Source organism: Coregonus clupeaformis, chromosome 14, assembly GCF_020615455.1.
Source record: "Coregonus clupeaformis isolate EN_2021a chromosome 14, ASM2061545v1, whole genome shotgun sequence".
Lineage (NCBI taxonomy): Eukaryota > Metazoa > Chordata > Actinopteri > Salmoniformes > Salmonidae > Coregonus > Coregonus clupeaformis.
This window is the reverse complement of record NC_059205.1, coordinates 20,325,643-20,349,026: the sequence shown is the minus strand read 5'-3', so window position 1 is coordinate 20,349,026 and position 23,384 is coordinate 20,325,643. Positions and strand designations below refer to the sequence as shown.

The 23,384-nt window shown below is 46.9% G+C and overlaps 1 protein-coding gene across 1 annotated transcript in view; it reads right to left on the bottom strand.

Annotated features, from left to right (window-relative positions):
- Positions 1–23,384, bottom strand: part of LOC121581284 (kin of IRRE-like protein 1) — an 87,887-nt gene that overhangs the window by 5,181 nt on the left and 59,322 nt on the right. The window contains exons 4-13 of the mRNA XM_045224747.1: positions 22,155–22,312; positions 16,164–16,314; positions 15,943–16,048; positions 6,114–6,262; positions 4,393–4,520; positions 3,548–3,674; positions 3,184–3,284; positions 1,809–2,025; positions 1,421–1,528; positions 1,003–1,127 (exon numbers count right to left, since the gene is read on the bottom strand). Coding sequence (XP_045080682.1) covers positions 1,003–1,127; positions 1,421–1,528; positions 1,809–2,025; positions 3,184–3,284; positions 3,548–3,674; positions 4,393–4,520; positions 6,114–6,262; positions 15,943–16,048; positions 16,164–16,314; positions 22,155–22,312 — 1,370 coding nt within the window. The remainder of the gene's footprint in view (positions 1–1,002; positions 1,128–1,420; positions 1,529–1,808; positions 2,026–3,183; positions 3,285–3,547; positions 3,675–4,392; positions 4,521–6,113; positions 6,263–15,942; positions 16,049–16,163; positions 16,315–22,154; positions 22,313–23,384) is intronic.

Below are 23,384 nucleotides of genomic sequence, written 5' to 3'. Positions count from 1 at the left end.
TGATAAATGTTTGTTGACTACAGTTGAAAATGTTATAGCCAGGGCCATGTAGCACATAAAGGGGAATTCAGTCAGTGGTTTGTTCTCAAACAAACATTAAATGCTTCAGCACCTTATAGCTTCTATAACACTTTCTGTCTTAAAGCTGCAATAGGTAACTTTTTGGGCGACCCGACCAAATTCACATAGAAATGTGAGTTATAGATCTGTCATTATCATTGCACGCAAGCATAAGAAGCTGTAGATATGTTCTATGTGCACTATTTCTATGCTTCCCGTTCTAAAGTTTCGTTTTTGCATCTTTTACTTTCGGTTTTGTACACCAGTTTCAAACAGCAGAAAATACAATATTTTTGTTTATGGAAAATATATTTCACAGCGGTTAAGATGGCACAATGATTCTTTACACTATACTTGCTTGTTTTGTCACATAAACTGAAATTAGGCAAACTATTAGAATTTTTGCAACCGGGAAATGGCAGAGCGATTTCTGCATAGTGCACCTTTAAATAAGTTTTAATAACAGTTGTAAAGTAGTATTTCAAATTGCAACCCAATGGCATTAATCCAATCTTATAGAGTACTCTCAATGTGTAGCCTATTTCAGATGTTTTTCAGTCTGTGAGAAGTCTAAGGGTGTATCTCAAATAGCATCCTATTCCCTTTATAGTGTACTGCTTATGACCAGGGCCCATAGGAAATAGGGTGCTATTTGGGACACATCCTCAGCCTGTGAGAAGTCTTCAGGTAAAATATAACATAAACCCTCTATCCATGTCCCCCTTATCCTTAATTTTATTGTTTTACTGTAAAGTATGTTGCTATATTTTAAATGCACTTGAAATAAACTGCAACAGTAAAGAAAGGTTCAGGACTTCACTTTGGTCCCCTACAAGATGGTATAGCTGGTGCGTTTTTTTCGAGGCGCTCCATTGTCAAAACAATTGCACTTTAAATTAAGTTTGATTTGAGTTATAGCGGTGGGTGTTGTGGGGTACTCACGGAGTACATGGTCTTGACCATGCGTGTTGCTGTGGAAACGCTCCCTGACTCCTCCAGACTGTGTGTCTCCTTGTTGACCGTCTCCACCTTGATGTCTGGCTTCCCCAGAGTGACCCCACGTCGACCTGGAACCCAAACAAGACAGAGGCTGCTGTCAAACACGCACACACACACACACACACACACACACACACACACACACACACACACACACACACACACCCTATGCAATGACAGACATCTGGGCTGTATCAAATGGCACGCTGAACAAAAATAGTACACTATATAGGGAATCAGGTGCTTTTTGGGATACGTCCTATATGAATGATAGACACGCACACACACACACACACACACACACACACACACACAAATGTTGCATGCAGAGGGCGTGGTAGCTGGTTGGTACAGTACTCACTGCCTTTTCGTTGGCGGTAGAGGAAGAAGGCCAGAGCCAGCAGAAAGAGCAAGAGCAGGATGGAGGATCCAACTGTTCCACCAGCTATAATCCCCACTGGAACTATCTCTGTAGACAAGAGAGACAGAGACACATGGTTATACCAACATTTAATGCTAATGTATGCCTTTTATCCAAAGTGACTTACTTTTTAAGGTGTGGAAGTGGAGTGGAATTCCACCCTCTGTATGTATTTTATTTAGATTTTGATAGATACATACATGAATGAGAGGGGGAGATTAGTGTGGGAAACAGATAGGAAAGGGGCAAGTGGTGGACCCGGGGATTGCCTCTGGGGGAGTCAGATGGACTACTGCTAGACCAGACTCCAGCCAGCTTCAAGGTGTACCTTTCTCCTCCAGGGTGATGATCATAGTCCCGGGTCCGAAGGCGTTCCAGGCGGTACAGTTGTATGGCGAGTGGAAGTCAGACTGCATGACGTTGTTGATGGTGAGGGTGGAGAGGACAGCCCCTCCCTGGGAGTGAGGTTTACTCCGCTCCACCGTGTACCTCTCCAGCAGAGTCCCCTTCTCCTTCTCCCACACGTTCTCCTTCCACGCCCACACCTGTAAGGAGACAAACACACACACACGCGCGCAGGCACGCACACACACGCACAACAATAAAAACTGTGAGTCAATGGAGAATAGAAAATCTATATCTATACAGCCCTACTGTATATTCAAACACAACATATAAGTACTCATATAACCATAGACTCCCCCCACACACACACACACACACACACACACACACACACACACAATACATTGGGTTCCGTGCCTTTTACACAAACACACCCAAGGACACATAGAGACACACACGCATGCATGCAGACACACACCCGGTCGAGGCAGGTGTACATGAGCAATAAAGAGTCTAGCAGGTTTTTCTACTTAAAATCTGCTGAAGTAGTTAAACTATTAAATATGGAACATGAATACATAAAATATGCAAAGTCCCACATGTTGTGCTAATGTACCTTTTAACCCCAAAAAATGAAAAAGGTAAAGCGACTGGAGGAGGCGGAAAAAGAAACAAAAGATTTGAACTCATCCTCTCCCCTCCCTCCCGTTCCCCAGTCCCCTTTCTCACACAGCGCCATACTTCATATTTCATAGGTCCTCTTTCTCTGCATTAAGCTAAAACTATAATGTCGTATCACATTATATGTGCCAAGCACCCACTGGCTGTGTCACAAATGGCACACTATTCCCTTTATAGTGCACTACTTTTGACCGAGCTCTGGTCAAAAGTAGTGCACTATAAAGGGAATATGGTGACATTTGGGATGCAGCCACTAAAGGCGGGAGCTATTCCCTTTATAGTGCACTACTTTTGACCGAGCTCTGGTCAAAAGTAGTGCACTATAAAGGGAATATGGTGACATTTGGGATGCAACCACTAAAGGCGGGAGTGGATACTTTTTTAATAAAGCACAGATTTCTGTCATGTCTCTGCTGGTGTAGTGGATAATGGTACAAAACGTTACTCTCCCCTTCACTCTCACATCATCCCCCTCTCACACTCTATCTGTCAACCCCATGTCGTCAGTAGAGCTCTTATTCATTCATTCACTCTCTCTTTTCACAAAGCCTTACAATTAATAAGAAATTATACCATTTACAAAGCGTTTATAAGCATTTATATATGCATACACATGAAAGTTATTATAAAGTGTTACAGATATTTCACAGGATATCACAGGAGTTCACTTCACTCACAATCTTATCTGGTGGAGGGGTGCTAGCGATATAGCACTTGACCTCCCCTCTCTCCCCTCTCACTGCATACTGCACTGGTTCGCTGGAGATGATGGGAGGGCCTGGGGGAAACAGACAAATACAGATATTTAGACTCCACTCATGACAAAATGAGTGATTATGATGGGACATTAGTGGTGGAAGTGGTAACTGAATGGACAAGGGGGACCTGATCCTATTTCAGCACTCCTACTCAGAGATACTTTATGAATATGGGCCCAGAAGTAGTAACAGCAGAATCAAAAGGGTAGTAATGTTAAAAGTAACACTGTATGTGTGTGTGTGTCTGTGTGTGTACACTATACACGGCTGTACTGTAACTGACCGTTGACTATAAGATTGACCTCAGTCTCTCTCACTCCGATCCTGGGGACGATAGCCTTACACATATACTGGCCCGCGTCTGCCTGGCTCACTGACTTCAGGACCAGCTCCTCGTTGTTACTAAGCACCTGAAAAGGGCACACACACACACAGGCACGCACACACACACGTACGGGAGGGAGGTTAGATGGAACCGAGTTGTAAAGGGAGGGAGGGAGATATTTAATTCATAAAACATGTTGATTTTCTCAGCAGCAGGCTCCAATACATTTCCTGAAGTTTTTCTTAATTAGTTATAAAGCATTAATACAATATTTAGGGCATAGGTTAGGAGTTCAACATTAGTTGTGTTAGGGGGTGTTATATTTAGGTTTGGGGAGAGTAAGAAGTTCAGGCGGGACAAGGTTCAATGTAGTGCTGCTTTTATGGGTTTAGGGTATTGGTAGCATGCAGTGTTTAAATTGGGCCGGTGGGCTACACACCGGTGCTGAGTAATGGCAATATTGACATAAAAATATAATGATTACCAGGAACTAAATATAAAGAGTACCGGCATCCAAAATGAGTTACATCTGGCACCTATTTCAGTCAGAGTCAAGCACTGGTAGCATGGATATGGAGTCCATGATATGGGGTTTCAGGGTCCAGGATAGCAGTAGCTTTGGGGTCAATTCCATTTTAGTTCAGTCAATTGAGGAAGTCAACTGAAATTCCAATTCCCCATTTTTTCTCATAGACAAGCATTGAGAAAAATTTGAATTAGAATCACTTCCTGAATTGAAATAATTTAAATGGAATTGACCCCAACCCAGGAATTACAGTAGAGGATAGCTTCTCAATTCTCACCATGCTAGATCCCTTCTTGGTCCAGGTGAGTGTGAGTGGAGGGTTCCCGGCCCACTTGCAGTTGAGTTTGGCGTCAGAGTCAATGTCCACTGTAATTGGTGTGGGCGCCCCCTTCAGGATAGGACCATCTGACAGACAGACAGATACAGTAGTTAGAAACGTATAAAGACAGACATACAGTACTGGTCAAAAGTTTGGACACTCCTACTCAATCCAGGGTTTTTCTTTATTTTTACTATTTTCTACATTGTAGAATAATCAATACTATGAATAACACATATGGAATCATGTAGTAACCAAAAAAGTGTTAAACAAATCAAAATATATGTTATATTTGAGATACTTCAAAGTAGCCACCCTTTGCCTTGTTGACAGCTTTGCACACGCTTGGTATTCTCTCAACCAGCTTCATGAGGTAGTACCCTGGAATGCATTTCAATTAACAGGTGTGCCTTGTTAAAAGTTAATTTGTGGAATTTCTTTCCTTCTTAATGCGTTTGAACCAATCAGTTTTGTTATGACAAGGTAGGGGTGGTATACAGAAGATAGCCCTATTTGGTAAATACCAAGTCCATATTATGGCAAGAACAGCTCAAATAAGCAAAGAGAAACGACAGTCCATCATTACTTTAAGACATGAAGGTCAGTCAATGTGGAACATTTCAAGAACTTTTAAAGTTTCTTCAAGTGCAGTCACAAAAACCATCAAGAGCTATGATGAAACTGGCTCTCATGAGGACCGCCACAGGAATGGAAGACCCAGAGTTACCTCTGCTGCAGAGGATAAGTTCACTAGAGTTATCAGCCTCAGAAATTGCAGCCCAAATAAATGCTTCACAGAGTTCAAGTAACAGACACATCTCAACAACTGTTCAGAGGAGACTGTGTGAATCAGGCCTTCATGGTCGAATTGCTGCAAAGAAACCACTACTAAAGGACACCAATAATAAGAAGAGACTTGCTTGGGCCAAGAAACACGAGCAATGGACATTAGACCGGTGGAAATCTGTCCTTTGGTCTGATGAGTCCAAATGTGAGATTTTTGGTTCCAAAAACGTGTCTTTGTGAGACGCAGAGTAGGTGAACGGATGATCTCTGCACGTGTGGTTCCCACCGTGAAGCATGGAGGAGGAGGTGTGATGGTGAGGGGGTGCTTTGCTGGTGACACAATCAGTGATTTATTCAAGGCACACTTAACCAGCATGGCTCCCACAGCATTCTGCAGCAATATGCCATCCAATCTGGTTTGCGCTTAGTGGGACTATCATTTGTTTTTCAACAGGACAATCACACAAAACACCTCCAGGCTGTGTAAGGGCTATTTTACCAAGAAGGAGAGTGATGAGTGCTGCATCAGATGACCTGGCCTCCACAATCTCCCGACCTCAACCCAATTGAGATGGTTTGGGATGAATCGGACAGCAGAGTGAAGGAAAAGCAGTGCTCAGCATATGTGGGAACTCCTTCAAGACTGCATCCTCTGGGATGGACGGACGGACAGACAGATACACTAGATAAGAAAGCAGATAAACAAACAACAGACTAATGTGCGGTCTCAGTCTTCTGTCTGTTTATCTGCTGTCTTAAGTGTATGGAGGTATCGAACTGTAAATGACAAATCTAGGTGATGTGTTTGTTGGTCTTGATATGTAAATGTATGAGCTGTGGAAATGAATTTCCTCTTCGGAGGACAATAAAATCTATCTAATAGTCAGACTCACAGTGTACATCGACCACGATGCTGAGGTTGGTGTGTCCCACAGCGTTGAACACTGAGCAGGAGACCGGCTCGGTGTGGAAGGAGTGGTCTGCTGTGGTCACAAACACACTCTCCCTTGCCCCCTCCAGGAGAACACCACCCTTCGCCCACCTGAGAGAGACACAGGTGTCACATAGCCACACTGATCTTCACTACAGTACATGTTCACATAGCACAGACACACACAAAACAGATACACTCTCACGGGTCGTATTCACTAGACACCAAATGGAGAAAAAAAAACAGACTGAAACTACCTGAACTTGTCCAATAGGAAATGCTTTTTTTTTGGTTTTCCGATAGGGGAGAGTGGGGTATGTTAAGCCAAAGGGTTAGTTGAGCCAAAATTTATAATTTAACGAAATATTTAGGAAAGATCATCATTTCAGCCAAGGACGTGAGTGAAGGATAGAAGTCCATTTGAGCAGCAACAATTTATGAAATAAATTGACTGAATGACACTGAAGAGTTACAATGACAAAAAAAGAAAACAAACATGTACCTGTACGAAAGATGACATGGAGTCTGAGCTTGCTAAACATATCGAGAATCTTGCGGACCAGTTTTATGGGCTTAGTAGCCTCAAATGTAGAGAATTTGCCTACAAATTAGCACATCGAAACAACATCCCTGTCCCAGACAACTGGTCACGAAATGGAAGGGTAAGTGATATTGAACAAAGAGATCTACAGTGGGGGAAAAAAGTATTTAGTCAGCCACCAATTGTGCAAGTTCTCCCACTTAAAAAGATGAGAGAGGCCTGTAATTTTCATCATAGGTACACGTCAACTATGACAGACAAAATGAGAAAAAGAAATCCAGAAAATCATATTGTAGGATTTTTAATGAATTTATTTGCAAATTATGGTGGAAAATAAGTATTTGGTCAATAACAAAAGTTTCTCAATACTTTGTTATATACCCTTTGTTGGCAATGACACAGGTCAAACGTTTTCTGTAAGTCTTCACAAGGTTTTCACACACTGTTGCTGGTATTTTGGCCCATTCCTCCATGCAGATCTCCTCTAGAGCAGTGATGTTTTGGGGCTGTCGCTGGGCAACACAGACTTTCAACTCCCTCCAAAGATTTTCTATGGGGTTGAGATCTGGAGACTAGCTAGGCCACTCCAGGACCTTGAAATGCTTCTTACGAAGCCACTCCTTCGTTGCCTGGGCGGTGTGTTTGGGATCATTGTCATGCTGAAAGACCCAGCCACGTTTAATCTTCAATGCCCTTGCTGATGGAAGGAGGTTTTCACTCAAAATCTCACGATACATGGCCCCATTCATTCTTTCCTTTACACGGATCAGTCGTCCTGGTCCCTTTGCAGAAAAACAGCCCCAAAGCATGATGTTTCCACCCCCATGCTTCACAGTAGGTATGGTGTTCTTTGGATGCAACTGAGCATTCTTTGTCCTCCAAACACGACGAGTTGAGTTTTTACCAAAAAGTTATATTTTGGTTTCATCTGACCATATGACATTCTCCCAATCCTCTTCTGGATCATCCAAATGCACTCTAGCAAACTTCAGACGGGCCTGGACATGTACTGGCTTAAGCAGGGGGACACGTCTGGCACTGCAGGATTTGAGTCCCTGGCGGCGTAGTGTGTTACTGATGGTAGGCTTTGTTACTTTGGTCCCAGCTCTCTGCAGGTCATTCACTAGGTCCCCCCGTGTGGTTCTGGGATTTTTGCTCACCGTTCTTGTGATCATTTTGACCCCAAGGGGTGAGATCTTGCGTGGAGCCCCAGATCGAGGGAGATTATCAGTGGTCTTGTATGTCTTCCATTTCCTAATAATTGCTCCCACAGTTGATTTCTTCAAACCAAGCTGCTTACCTATTGCAGATTCAGTCTTCCCAGCCTGGTGCAGGTCTACAATTTTGTTTCTGGTGTCATTTGACAGCTCCTTGGTCTTGGCCATAGTGGAGTTTGGAGTGTGACTGTTTGAGGTTGTGGACAGGTGTCTTTTATAATAAATAAATAAATAAATAAATAAATAAATAAATATGCCATTTAGCAGACGCTTTTATCCAAAGCGACTTACAGTCGTGCGTGCATACATTTTTGTGTATGGGTGGTCCCGGGGATCGAACCCACTACCTTGGCGGTAAAAGCGCCGTGCTCTACCAGCTGAGCTACAGAGGACCACATAATGATTTATAATGATAACAAGTTCAAACAGGTGCCATTAATACAGGTAACGAGTGGAGGACAGAGGAGCCTCTTAAAGAAGAAGTTACAGGTCTGTGAGAGCCAGAAATCTTGCTTGTTTGTAGGTAACCAAATACTTATTTTCCACCATAATTTGCAAATAAATTCATAAAAAATCCTACAATGTGATTTTCTGGATTTTTTTTTCTCAATTTCTCTGTCATAGTTGACGTGCACCTATGATGAAAATTATAGGCCTCTCTCAACTTTTTAAGTGGGAGAACTTGTACAATTGGTGGCTGACTAAATACTTTTCCCCCCCACTGTATATCTGAATGTAGGCATACATATTATTTAAGATATACAATACAATAGGAGTAAAAACAAACAAAATATAACTATTTGTCACGCCCTGGCTCTGGGGACTCTTAAATGTTGAGCCAGGGTGTGTAGTGTCTATGTTGTATTTTCTATGTTGTTGATCTAGATCGTGTAGATCTATGTTGGCCAGGGTGGTTCCCAATCAGAGGCAGCTGTTTCTCGTTGTCTCTGATTGGGGACCATACTTAGGCAGCATGTTTGGCACTAGTTATTGTGGGATCTTGTTCCGTATGGTTTGTTTTTGTGTTAACCTAGGACTTCACGTATCGTTTGGTTTGTTGTTTTTGTTCGTGTGTGTTAAGTACGTTAATTAAATAAAATGTACGCTTACCACGCTGCGCCTTGGTCCGCTTCATCTAACGACGATCGTGACAGAAGATCCCACCAAAAGAGGACCAAGCAGCGTGTCCAGGAGCAAACGCCGAAGGTTACGTTAGTAGATGTCCTCCTCGGTTGGGGGAGAATCACGGAGGAGGAGGCCGTCCGTTACCGGAGGGCGATTAATTAAAATGCCCAGGCAGGAGAAGAGAAACGGCGCCAACCGTGCCGACGACGGACACCCGAGAGGCAACCCCAATAAAACATTTTGGGGGGGGGGCACACGGAGTGGACGACGGGGCAGCAGGAGGCAGCGACAGGGCGTATCTGCAGACTAGGAGAGGAGGCCACCAGGTTACGGGGGCTATTGGTCCAGAAGGAGCAGGAGTTAATTGATCAGAGAGAGGAGCTACAGGAGGCGTTAAGGGAGAAGGAGAGTGTAGAGGCACGGCGAGAGGAGCTGGTTAGGCAGCAGAGGGAGCGGAGGTTTATAAGGAAACCCAGTCCCGCTCCTCGCACCAAGCAAGTGGTGTGTCACCAGTCCGGTCCGGCCCGTTCCTGCTCCCCGCACCAAGCCAGTGGTGCGTATCCACAGTCCGGCCCGGCCCGTTCCGGCTCCCCGCACCAAGCCAATGGTGCGTGTTCCCAGTCCAGCCCGGCCTGTTCCTGCTCCCCGCACCAAGCCAGTGGTGCGTATCCACAGTCCGGCCCGGTCCGTTCCGGCTCCCCACACCAAGCCAGTGGTGCGTATCCACAGTCCGGCCCGGCCCGTTCCGGCTCCCCGCACCAAGCCAATGGTGCGTGTTCCCAGTCCAGCCCGGCCTGTTCCTGCTCCCCGCACCAAGCCAGTGGTGCATATCCACAGTCCGGCCCGGTCCGTTCCGGCTCCCCACACCAAGCCAATGGTGCGTGTTCCCAGTCCAGCCCGGCCTGTTCCTGCTCCCCGCACCAAGCCAATGGTGCGTGTTCCCAGTCCAGCCCGGCCTGTTCCCCGCACCAAGCCAATGGTGCGTGTTCCCAGTCCAGCCCGGCCTGTCCCTGCTCCCCGCACCAAGCCAGTGGTGCGCGTCGCCAGCCCGGTCCGGCCTGTTCCTGCTCCCCGCACCAAGCTAGTGGTGCGCGTCGTCAGCCCGATCCGGCCTGTTCCTGCTCCCCGCACCAAGCTAGTGGTGCGCGTCGTCAGCCCGGTCCGGCCTGTTCCTGCTCCCCGCACCAAGCTAGGGGTGCGCGTCGTCGGCCCGGTCCGGCCTGTTCCTGTCCCTCGCACCAAGCCAGTGGTGCGCGTCGCCAGCCCGGTCCGGCCCATTCCTGCTCCCCGCACCAAGCCATTGGTGTGCGTCGCCAGCCCGGTCCGGCCTGTTCCTGTCCCTCGCACTAAGCCAGTGGTGCGTGTCGTCAGCCCGGTCCGGCCCGTTCCTGCTCCCCGCACCAAGCCAGTGGTACGTGGGTAGGCCCCTCCCTGCAAGCGTTTCCCTTGCTTCTGGGAATTGTTTGACATTTTGTGATCTGTATTTCTTGTCGTGGTGGCCATTTTAGTGAGAGGGCAGAGCCCGTTTATTAGTTCTGCCCTCACATATCTGCCATTTATCACTCGGCCCCCTTCTTTGCCACACATCTCCCCCCTAGCTTCAACCCCCTAGGTCGGACTACCGCAGCAAAATAAGCGTGCATGCGGGATAACCCATCCACATTACCCATTTCTTTCCCTGGTCTGTGTTTTAAGTCAAAGTGAAACGGTTGGAGACTCAAAAACCACCGCATCATCCAAGCGTTCTTCTCTTTAGCCCTATGCATCCAGGTGAGCGGGGCATGGTCACTGATGAGGGTGAAGTGGCGCCCTAGCAGGTAATATTTTAGGCTTTCTAGAGCCCACTTTACTGCCAGTGCCTCTTTCTCAACCACTGAGTAGTTGGCCTCCCGTGGTTCCAGTTTCCTGCTTAAAAACAGGAAGGGGTGTTCCACCCCTTCTACCTCTTGGGAGAGCTCGGCTCCAACCCAACCTCTGAGGAATCCGTCTGAACAACGAATGCACGCTCAAAGTCTGATACCAGCAACACTGGATTACAGCAGAGAGCCTTCTGTAATGTTCTAAATGCTTTTGTGGCATTTTCATCCCGTTTTAACATGGTTGGCCCCCTGGCTCTAGTCATGTCGGTGAGTTGGGCGGCCACTGTGGGATAGTTTGGGATGAATCGCCGGCAGTAACCTGTCAACCCTAGGAAGGCTCGAACCTGCTTCTTATTTACTGGTCTCGGCCATCCTCTAATTGCCTCGACCTTCTTACGTGGGGTTTGATTAATCAATCAATCAATCAAATTGTATTTAGAAATCCCTTTTTACATCAGCAGATGTCCCCAAACAGCAAGCAATGCATATGTAGAAGCACGGTGGCTAGGAAAAACTCCCTAGAAAGGCAGAAACCCAGGAAGAAACCTAGAGAGGAACCAGGCTCTGAGGGGTGGCCATTCCCCTTCTGGCTGTGCCGGGTGGAGATTATAACAGTACATGGCCATTAAGGCCAGATTTCTCTCCCAAGATGTTGAAACGTTCATAGATGACCAGCATGGTCAAATAATAATCACAGTTGTTGTAGACGTTGCAACAGGTCAGTACATCAGGAGTAAATGTCACTTGGCTTTTCATAGCCGGGCATTTAGAGGTTGAAATAGCAGGTGCGGTAGAGAGAGAGAGTTGAAAACAGCAGGTCTGGGACAAGGTAGCACGTCCAGTGAACAGGTCAGGGTTCCATAGTCGCAGGCAGAAGAGTGGAAACTGGAGCAGCAGCACGACCAGGTGGACTGGGGACAGCAAGGAGTCATCAGGCCAGGTAGTCCTGAGTCATGGTCCTAGGTGTATCCCAGACACTCGGTTTCCTCTAACCCTACGTAACACTTGAGAGGGTTTGCCGTGAGCCCTGCCTTCCTAAGGGGGTTTAGCACTGCCTGTACCCGGGGCAAGTGGGATTCCCAATCTGGGCTGTAGATCCCCACGTCATCTAAATAGGCTGCGGCGTAAACTCTGTGCGGTTTTAGGACCTGGTTCATTAGCCGTTGAAAGGGTCGTAATGTACAGAGCATTACCAATTTTCTCCAATAGTTTATCCACTCGGGGCATGGGGTAGGCATCAAACTTGGAGATTTCATTTACCTTCCGAAAATCCTTACAAAACCTCCAGGACCCATCGGGCTTGGAGACCATCATAATTGGGCTAGACCACTCACTATGTGACCGTTTGATTACTCCAGCCGCCAACATTTTCTTCACCTCTGCTCTGATCGTGGCTCGGCGAGCCTCGGGTACCCTATATGGCCTCATGCTCACTTTTCTCCCTGGTAGGGAAACAATATCATGACCCGTAACCTCAGTTCGTCCTGGTATACCTGAAAATACATCTCTGTTCTCTTTACTTCCTTTACTTGTGCTGTTGACAGAGTAGGTGAAACATGCACTTCGGCTGCCTCCTGAGTGGGTGTGGGGTAAGTGACAATTAGTGTTTCTCTCTCTATCCATGCTTTTAACAGGTTTATGTGATAGATCTGTTCCGGGGGCCGACGATCTGGCTGTCGGATCTGATTATTAACTTATATTTTCTCCAGCACTTCATACAGTCCTTTCCATGTGGCTAGCAGTTTACATTCTAGCGTGGGGACCAGCACTAACACCTTATCTCCCGGTTGAAATTCTCTCAGGGTAGCCTGCCGGTTATAAGTGTGCCGCTGGTGCTCTAGTACTTGCCTCATGTGCTCTCTTAAGATGGGCGTGACTGTGGCTATCCTGTCTTGCATAGCCGTGACGTGCTCTATCACACTAGTATAAAGGGTGGACTGGTGCTCCCAGGTTTCCCGGGTGATGTCTAAGATTCCCCGGGGGTGCCTCCCATATACCAGCTCAAAGGGTGAAAACCCCAGCGAGGCTTGGGGAACCTCTCTAACCTCTCTAAACATCAGATACAGCAACATGAAATCCCAGTTTTTCCCCATCCTTATGGATTACCTTCCTGAGCATTGACTTCATGGTGCGATTGAATCGCTCAACCAGGCCATCCGTCTGAGGATGGTAAACCGATGTCCTCAACTGTTTCACCTGCCACAACTTATAAAGGTCCACCATAAGGCGGGACATAAAGGGAGGTCAGTAAGAATCTCCTTTGGAATCCTTACCCTGGTGAACAGGAGCACTAATTCCTTGGCGATATTTTTTGGAAGCCATCATCCGAAGGGGAATGGCTTCTGGGTAGCAAGTGGCATAGTCTAGGATGACCAGAATGTATTGGTACCTTCTGGCGGATTTGGGTAGCGGGCCCACTATATCCATCGCTATCCTCTCAAATGGCGTTTCGATTATGGGGAGTGGCACTAACGACTCCTAACCGCTGGTCAGGGAGCTGTTAACTGGCACTCGGGGCACTCCCCACAATGTCGAGCCACCTCAGCCTGAATTCCTGGCCAGTAAAACCTCCTCACAATCCGGTCTTGGGTTTTATCGATACCAAGGTGTCCCCCCAGAATGTGCCCATGAGCTAGGTCCAGTACTGTTCTCTGGTACCGGGTGGGGACCAACAACTGTTCCACCACATCAATCCCTAGTTTTGCCACTCTGTACACCAAACCCTTTTTCATGATGAAGTGGGGGAGACTATTAGGCATCGTCCCGTCATTTATGGGGTTACCATCTACGACCTGCACGTCTGCTCTGGCTTGCTGCAGGGTTGGATCCTGGGTCTGGGCCTTCCCGAAGTTAGTCAGGACCCTGCCAGGTCTGTTGGTTCTAGATAGTCCTCCTCTGAGCCCTCTGTCTCCAGATCAACCTCGGCCCCACTAGTACTGGGCTGCTCATTATCGAAGGGGTCTGCCCCTTCTTCCTCATCCTCCCCTACTAGCACCTGTGAGGTTAGCCCCTGGGAGACCATCTCTTTTCTTGGCTTTGGTTGAGGGCTAGATGCTCCTGCTTGCTTGGTCAGGGGTGTTGGCTTCTCAAATACGCCATTATTTTGGCCTAACCTCGCAAATTTAGGAAAGTATCTAACCAGTCTTACATCATACGGCATCTTCGGGACCACGGCGACCTCATAATCCAACAAGCCGTCCTCAGTTTGTATGCTCACTAAGGTTGTGGGGTACGGGCGGGTATCATCATGGATGCACGTAATACTGCCATCCTGATTTTTATCCAGTTTATGAGTCGGTTTGCTACAACCAAGGTTAACATACTGCCAGAATCAAGCAGGGCTGCCACCTCTTTCCCTTCAACCTTCACCATGTCCATACGTTCGTTTCTTGGTCTTTCAAGTACAGTGGTTATTCTTCTTTCGGCCACTTCTCTCTCTCTCTGCCGTCCTTTCAAAGGTGGTGAGGTATGCTTCCACATCATCCTGCTTTGTCATTTTTTGAAGAAAATTATTGGCCGACCTCTGGGTATTTGTAGCTGGTTTATGAGCTCCAATTTGGGCCGCTAGCCCCTGCAGGCCTTCTCTTAACTCCCGGGTATTTCTCTCTTGCTCCTCTCTGAGCAGCTGGTTGGTGCGGTGCTGGACCTGCAGCGTGTCCTGATGCATTCACATCGCATCCTGATGAGCAATTTGTTGAGCCACAAAAAAACCTGACTCACTTTGGAGTGCTAACTGAACTTTGTTTTTTTGGGGGGTATTTTTGTTTTTGTATTTATTAATATTATTTTTTTACATTTACATTTACGTCATTTAGCAGACGCTCTTATCCAGAGCGACTTACAAATAGGACCTAACCAGAAGTATGGCTAGTCCGTTTATCCGGTTCACACAACAATGTGCCCGCATTTTCCACCACGTGTGACAATCCTCTTCAAGGTTAGGAGCGTTTCTACACAAATGAAGCGGGAGACCGTCACCAAAATCACCCCAGAGAGAGTTATTTTGAACAAGAAAATACCTGTATGTTGGTTTCTCCGTCCTGGTCCGCCCAGGCCGCAGGCGTGGTCGAGGATAACAGGGTTCGGTACACAAATCGGGTTCTCGGTAGGTCCAGGTCCAACAGCCAACAGGTAAGTCCAAACAGTCCAGGTCCTACACGATAAATCCAGCCAATATATATATTGTCACTTTCCTCTTTCTCCATGGTTCACAGATCAACAGCCCCTTGCTCTCTCTCCTCCTTCCTGGTGTGGCTTGACGCCTTATATGTGGGTCGGCCCCACCTTGCGAGCGTACCCCTTGCTTCTGGGAATTGTAGTTTTTGGTAGTCAGACATTTTGTGATCTGCAGTTCTTGTCGGGGTGGCCATTTTAGTGAGAGGGCAGAGCCCGTTTATTAGTTCTGCCCTCACATATCTGCCATTTATTACTCGGCCCCCTTCTTTGCCACAAAATATATATATATATACAGTACCAGTATCAAGTTTGGACACACCTACTCATTCAAGGGTTTTTCTTTATTTTTACTATTTTCTACATTGTAGAATAATAGTGAAGACATCAAAACTATGAAATAACACATATGGAATCATGAAGTAACCAAAAAAGTGTTCAACAAATCAAAATATATTTTATATTTGAGATTCTTCAAATAGCCACCCTTTGCCTTGATGACAGCTTTTAAAAAATTAAGAAAAACCCTTGAATGAGTAGGTGTGTCCAAACTTTTGACTGGTAGTGTATGTGTAGCATTTCGCTACACTGGCTATAACATATGCTAAACACATGTATGTGACAAATACAATTTGATTTGATTTGATTTAGATATCTTTATTAGAAAGAATACTACATTTCCCTTGACGTAGTGATGCTGAATGTAAAACATGGTTCAACACACCCCACTCTCACCTACAGTGTGCACTACTGAATACAACCCAGCAAACACACATATCCAACAGACTCCCACTGACCGAAGGCCCACACACCCACACATCAGACTGGGGGGGGTTGGCAGTGGGGGGGGTACGCACACATCAGACTACCACTGACCGAATACCCATGATGGGGGGGTTGGCGGTGGCCTGGCAGGTGAAGGTGACTCTCTCTCCCTCCAGGACAGACCGAGGCTCTATGGATAGGTTCACCTTGGGGGGGTCTGCAGGATGGAGGGAGGGAGGGAGGGAGGGGGAGGGAGGGAGAGACAAAGATTCAATAAGCCTGAAACACATTCACACACACACACAGACATACACACATACAAACACACTTACGGTGCACGTTGAGGGTGATGGTGGTGCGTTTTCCCATGGGGACAGCCTTGTTGCTGGCCACACAGGTGAAGTTGCATCCCGTGTCTTTGTCCTCTGGGATGATGGGCAGGAAGCTCCTTGTCGTCACCCTCTTTCTGTCTGGGAGAACCTCCTTGGGGGGGTGGTTGGATGAAGGGAGAGGGGGGGCGTGGTGAGAGAGAGAGAGAGAGAGAGAGAGAGAGAGAGAGAGAGCGAGAGAGAGAGAGAGAGAGAGAGAGAGAAAAAGAGGGCGAGAGAGAAAGAGAGAGTCAAAACAGGAACATTTTACATTTGGCTAGAAATTAATAAGGAAATGATCTCAACAGAGAAAAATGTCCTCATGTGTGCTACCTATATCCACCCAATAGAATCCCCATACTTTAATGATGACAGCTTCTCCATCCTAGAGGGGGAGATCAATCATTTCCAGGCCCAAGGACATGTACTAGTCTGTGGCAACCTAAATGCCAGAACTAAACAAGAACCTGATACTCTCAGCACACAGGGGGACAAACACCTACCTGGAGGTGACAGTTTTCCCTCCCAAATGTGCTCCCCAAACACAACTATGACAAAACAACCAACAAAAATGGGTCACAACTCCTGCAGCTCTGTCACATGCTGGGTCTGTACATTGTCAATGGTAGGCTTCGAGGAGACTCCTACGGTAGGTACACCTACAGCTCATCCCTTGGCAGGAGTACTATAGATTACTTTATCACTGACCTCAACCCAGAGTCTCTCAGAGAGTTCACAGTCAGCCCACTAACACCCCTATCAGATCACAGTCTACCTGAACAGAGCAATACTCAATCATAAGGCATCAAAGCCAAAGGAACTGCACAATATTAAGAAATGCTATAGATTGAAGGAAAGTAGTGTAGAAACCTACCAAAAAAACAATACATAAATACACTACGGAAAAAGAAGGGACAGCACATCAGAAATCAGCTAAATGTAATTGAAGAATCCTTAGAATCTAACCACTTCTGGGAAAATTGGAACACACTAAACAAACAACAACACGAATAGTTATCTATCCAAAATGGAGATGTATGGATAAACCACATCTCCAATCTTTTTGGCTCTATAACAAAGAACAAACAGCAAAAACATATACATGATCAAATGCAAATCTTAGAATCAACTATTAAAGACTACCAGAATCCACTGGATTCTCCAATTACATTGAATGAACTACAGGACAAACTACAAACCCTCCAACTCAAAAAGGCCTGTGGTGTTGATAGTATCCTAAATGAAATGATAAAATATACAGACCACAAATTCCAATTGGCCATACTTAAACTCTTTAACACTATCCTAAGCTCTGGCATCTTCCCCAATATTTGGAACCAAGGACTTGTCACGATCGTCTATAACAGGAGACCAAGGCGCAGCGTTGCGAGTGAACATGATGACTTTTAATTAGACAAGCACGTCAATACAAAACAAAAGACGAAAGTGAAGTCCAACAGTAACAAAGACTAAACTTGGAACAGTAAACCCACAACCCACATGAGAACACAGACAGAATAAATATGGCTCCCAATCAGAGATAACGAGCCGACAGCTGACACTCGTTACCTCCGATTGGGAGTCACACGACACCACAATTAACACACCCAAAACACAACCAACCGAATACACCCTTACAACCAACCCCACAACAAATACCCAACAAAACAAACACACCCTGGTTCATTCACAACGTCCCGGAACCAGAGCGTGACAGTACCCCCCTAAAGGTGCGAACCCCGGACGCACCAACATAAAGACTAGGGAGGGTCTGGGTGGGCGTCTGTCCACGGTGGCGGCTCTGGCCCCGGTCGTGATCCCCACCCCACCACAGTCACAAACTGCTTAATAGGCAGCACCGGACTAAGGGACAGCACCTGACTAAGGGGCAGCACCGGACTAAGTGGCAGCACCGGACTAAGGGGCAGCACCGGGCTAAGGGGCAGCACCTGACTAAGGGGCAGCACCGGACTAAGGGGGCAGCACCGGGCTAAGGGACAGTACCTGACTAAGGGGCAGCACCGGACTGAGGGGCAGATCCTGGCTGGCTGGCTCAGGCGGATCCTGGCTGGACGGCTCTGGCGGATCCTGGCTGGCGGAAGGCTCTGGCTGATCCTGTCTGGCAGAAGGCTCTGGCTGATCCTGTCTGGCGGAAGGCTCTGGCTGATCCTGTCTGGCGGAAGGCTCTGGCTGATCCTGTCTGGCGGAAGGCTCTGGCTGATCCTGTCTGGCGGAAGGCTCTGGCTGCTCCTGTCTGGCGGAGAGCTCTAGCGGCTCCGGTCTGGCGGGACGGCTCTGAAGGCTCATGGCAGACGGGCGGCTTTGCAGGCTCAGTACAGACGGGCAGTTCCTGCGGCGCTTGGCAGACGGACAGTTCAGACGGCGTTGGGCAGACGGGCAGTTCAGGCGCCCGTTGGGCAGACGGGCAGTTCAGACGGCGTTGGGCAGACGGACAGTTCAGGCCCCGTTGGGCAGACGGCAGACTCTGGCCGTCTGAGGCGCATCGTAGGCCTGGTGCGTGGTGCCGGAACAGGAGGTACCGGGCTGAGGACACGCATCTCAGGGCTAGTGCGGGGAGAAGCAACAGGGCATGCTGGACCCTGGGGACGCACCGTAGGCCTGATGCGTGGTGCCGGAACTGGAGGTACCGGCCTGAGGACACGCATCTCAGGGCTAGTGCGGAAAACAGCAACAGGGCATGCTTGGCCCTGGGGACGCACCGTAGGCCTGATGCGTGGTGCCGGAACTGGAGGTACCGGGCTGAGGACACGCATCTCAGGGCTAGTGCGGGAAGCAGCAACAGGGCATGCTTGGCCCTGGGGACGCACCGTAGGCCTGATGCGTGGTGCCGGAATGGAGGTACCGGGCTGAGGACACGCATCGCAGGGCTAGTGCGGGAAGCAGCAACAGGACGCACAGGACTCTGGGGACACACAGGAGGCTTGGTGCGTGGTGTAGGCACTGGTGGTACTGGGCTGGAGCGGGGAGGTGGCGCCGGAAATACCGGACCGTGCAGGCGTACTGGCTCCCCTTGAGCACTGAGCCTGCCCAACCTTACCTGGTTGTATACTCCCGTCGCCCGACCAGTACGGGAAGGAGGAATAACCCGCACCGGGCTATGTGGGCGAACCGGGGACACCATGCGTAAGGCAGGTGCCATGTAAGCCGGCCCGAGGAGACGCACTGGTGGCTTGATGCGTAGGACCGGCTTCATGACCTCCGGCTCAATGCTCAATCTAGCCCGGCCGATACGTGGAGCTGGAATGTACCTTACCGGGCTATGCCTGCGTACAGGAGACACCATGCGCTCTACTGCGTAACACGGTGTCTGCCCGTACTCTCGCTCTCCACGGTCAGTCCAGGGAGTAGGCGCAGGTCTCCTACCTGACTTCGCCACACTCCCTTTTAGCCCCCCCCCAAGAAATTTTTGGGTAGTACTCTCGGGCTTCCAGCCTCGCCTCCGTGCTGCCTCCTCATACCACCTCCTCTCTGCTTTAGCTGCCTCCAGCTCTTCACGAGGGCGGTGATATTCCTCCGGTTGTGCCCAAGGACCCTTTCCAGCCCGTATCTCCTCCCATGTCCATGAATCCTTTGGAGGCGTCCATAAATCCTGTGTAGGTAGGTCCTGTTGTCGCTTGTTACGCTGCTTGGTCCTCTTGTGGTGGGTTTTTCTGTCACGATCGTCTATAACAGGAGACCAAGGCGCAGCGTTGCGAGTGAACATGATGACTTTTAATTAGACAAGCACGTCAATACAAAACAAAAGACGAAAGTGAAGTCCAACAGTAACAAAGACTAAACTTGGAACAGTAAACCCACAACCCACATGAGAACACAGACAGAATAAATATGGCTCCCAATCAGAGATAACGAGCCGACAGCTGACACTCGTTACCTCCGATTGGGAGTCACACGACACCACAATTAACACACCCAAAACACAACCAACCGAATACACCCTTACAACCAACCCCACAACAAATACCCAACAAAACAAACACACCCTGGTTCATTCACAACGTCCCGGAACCAGAGCGTGACAGGACTGATCACCCCAATCCACAAAAGTGGAGACAAATTTGACACCAATAACTACCGTGGGATATGCGTCAACAGCAATCCTCTGCATTATCATTAACAGCAGACTCATACATTTCCTCTGTGAAATCAATGTACTGAGCAAATGTCAAATTGGCTTTTTATCAAATTACCGTATGACAGACCACATATGTACCCTGCACACCCTAATTGACAAACAAACAAACAAAGGCAAAGTCTACTCATGCTTTGTTGATTTCAACAAAGCTTTTGACTGAATTTGGAATGAGGATCTGCTATACAAATTGATGGAAAGCGGTGTTGGGGGAAAAACATACAACATTTTGAAATCCAAAACACACACATTTCTTTCCACAGGGCCGTGGGGTGAGACAGGGATGCAGCTTAAGCCCCACCCTCTTCAACATATATATCAACGAATTGGTGAGGGCACTAGAACAGTCTGCACCACCAGGCCTCACCCTACTAGAATCTGAAGTCAAATGTCTACTGTTTGCTGATGACCTGGTGCTTCTGTACCCAACCAAGGAGGGCCTACAACAGCACCTAGATCATCAGCACAGATTCTGTCAGACCTGAGCCCTGAGTAAATCTCAGTAAGACAAAGATAATGGTGTTCCAAAAAATGTCCAGTTGCCAGGACCACAAATACAAATTCCATCTAGAAACACTTGCCCTAGAGCACACAAAAAATTAAGACTGCTGAAAAATGTATCAAATGGCCACCCGGACTATTTGCATTAGGCCGATACTCGCTAATTATCAAAATCCAGAAAAGAGCTGTTAAATTCTACAACCACCTAAAGGGAAGCGATTCCCAAACCTTCCATAACAAAGCCATCACCTACAGAGAGATGAACTTGGAGAAGAGTCCCCTAAGCAAGCTGGTCCTGGGGCTCTGTTCAAAAACACAAACAGACCCCACAGAGCCCCAGCACAGCAACACAATTAGACCCAACCAAATCATGAGAAAACAAAAATATAATTACTTGACACATTGGAAAGAATTGACAAAAAAACAGCAAACTAGAATGCTATTCGGCCCTTAACAGAGAGTACACAGTGGCAGAATACCTGACCACTGTGACTGACACAAAATTAAGGAAAGCTTTGACTATGTACAGACTCAGTGAGCATAGCCTTGCTATTGAGAAAGGTCACCGTAGGCAGAACTGGCTCTCAAGAGAAGACAGGCTATGTGCACACTGCCCACAAAATGAGGTGGAAACTGAGCTGCACTTACTAACCTCCTGCCAAATGAATGACCATAATTAGAGACACGTATTTCCCTCAGAATACACAGACCCACAAAGAATTCGAAAACAAATCAATTTTGATAAACTCCCATATCTATTGGGTGAAATACCACAGTGTGCAATCACAGCAGCAATATGTGTGACCTGTTGCCACAAGAAAAGGGCAACCAGTGAAGAACAAACACCATTGTAAATACAACCCATATCTATGTTTATTTATTTTCCCTTTTTTACTTTAACTATTTGCACATTGTTACAACACTGAATATAGACATAATATAACATTTGAAATGTCTTTATTCTTTTGGAACTTTTGTGAGTGTAATGTTTACTGTTAATTTTTTATTGTTTATTTCAATTTTGTTTATTATCTATTTAACTTGCTTTGTCAATGTAAACATATATTTCCCATGCCAATAAAGCCCCTTCAATTGAAATTGAATTGAGAGAGAGAGAGAGAGAGAGAGAGAGAGAGAGAGAGAGAGAGAGAGAGAGAGAGAGCAAAAAAATAAAAATAAAAATAACCAAAAGAAAATAAAAGAAAGAGGAGGACGGGGTGGAGCCAACGAAAGGTGTATTTAGTGATACAATATGGCAACATGCATCGGTGTTCATGCCGCTGTGTCTGTGTGTGACTCACGGTGGTGCTGAAGGCTCCCTCCAGGGCCAACCCGTCCCGTTTCCACTCGATGAGGGCCAGTGGCTTGGCCCCGTGGGACACACAGCTCAGGTTATAGGAGACATTGGCTCTCAGCAGGATCTCTGGAAAGCCCTCGATCACTGGGTCATCGGGAGGGACTGTAGGACAACACACGCAGTGTACTGGACACACACTCTTCATATACACACTGCACTGGACACACACTCTGTATACCAGAGTATGTGAGCGGAGTTGAGCTGCTGCTCTTGGACCTACCATTTGGTTTTGAATTATTGAAACCAAACCCTATGATTTTAATGAAAAGTATTTGAATAAACATGAAAAAGTCAATGTAAGAATAGCTCATAATTTCAAGTAGGCTACATGTCATATTAAACAGCATATAAACACCCTAAATATGTCAGGAGCCAGACAGGGAGCCTAAGAGAGGAACGAAAATGAATTATTTAGGCTATATTATTTCAATTATTTCAAGGCTATAGCCTACAAAGAAATACATTGTGAAGCATTTGCGAGTGTAACACAATAGGCTGGTAGGAACATAAAGCACTCAGCATTTAAATAACATTTTGTTGTATTAAATCATTGTAGTCTATAAATTGCGCATATAGGCTGCGACTTACTTAGAATTAAATACAAATTAAACAAAAAATGATTTATTAGGCTTAGTCTACAGTGCCTTTGAATTCATTTTTAGAAACACCAGTTTGACCAGAGTCTGTGGCTTCAGGCTCATGCGATGGTGCCTGGAGAGCAGCCCAGCAGCGGAGAATATTATCTTGCAGAGCCACTGGGGATGCTAAACGCCCTTTTGGCCACTCTTGCCAGGCTGGGCAGGGATGCAGAGTTTTTTTTCTATAGGTAGGCCTAAAGGTTTTTACGCAAAATAGCCCAATCAAAAGGGAAAGGTTGAAAGTTGGAAGATGCCAGGTCTATTGGGCCAAAATCAACTATGGCCTATTGTAAAGATAATAGAACAAAAATGAAGGAACTCTTTAAGAGATCAAATTTTTTGTTTATAAATACTTTGCTACAATGACAGACTTATTTGGCCCCTCACCTCGTTCCTTTCTTTCATCATGTGCACATAGTAAGTAGGCTACACCATCATGCTTTCAGGATATGTGTCTTTTCAGATTCCACAATGATTCTTTAGTTGTGGACATTACATCACCGCACTCCCTCTCTTGCTCTTGGTCCTCATCTTTG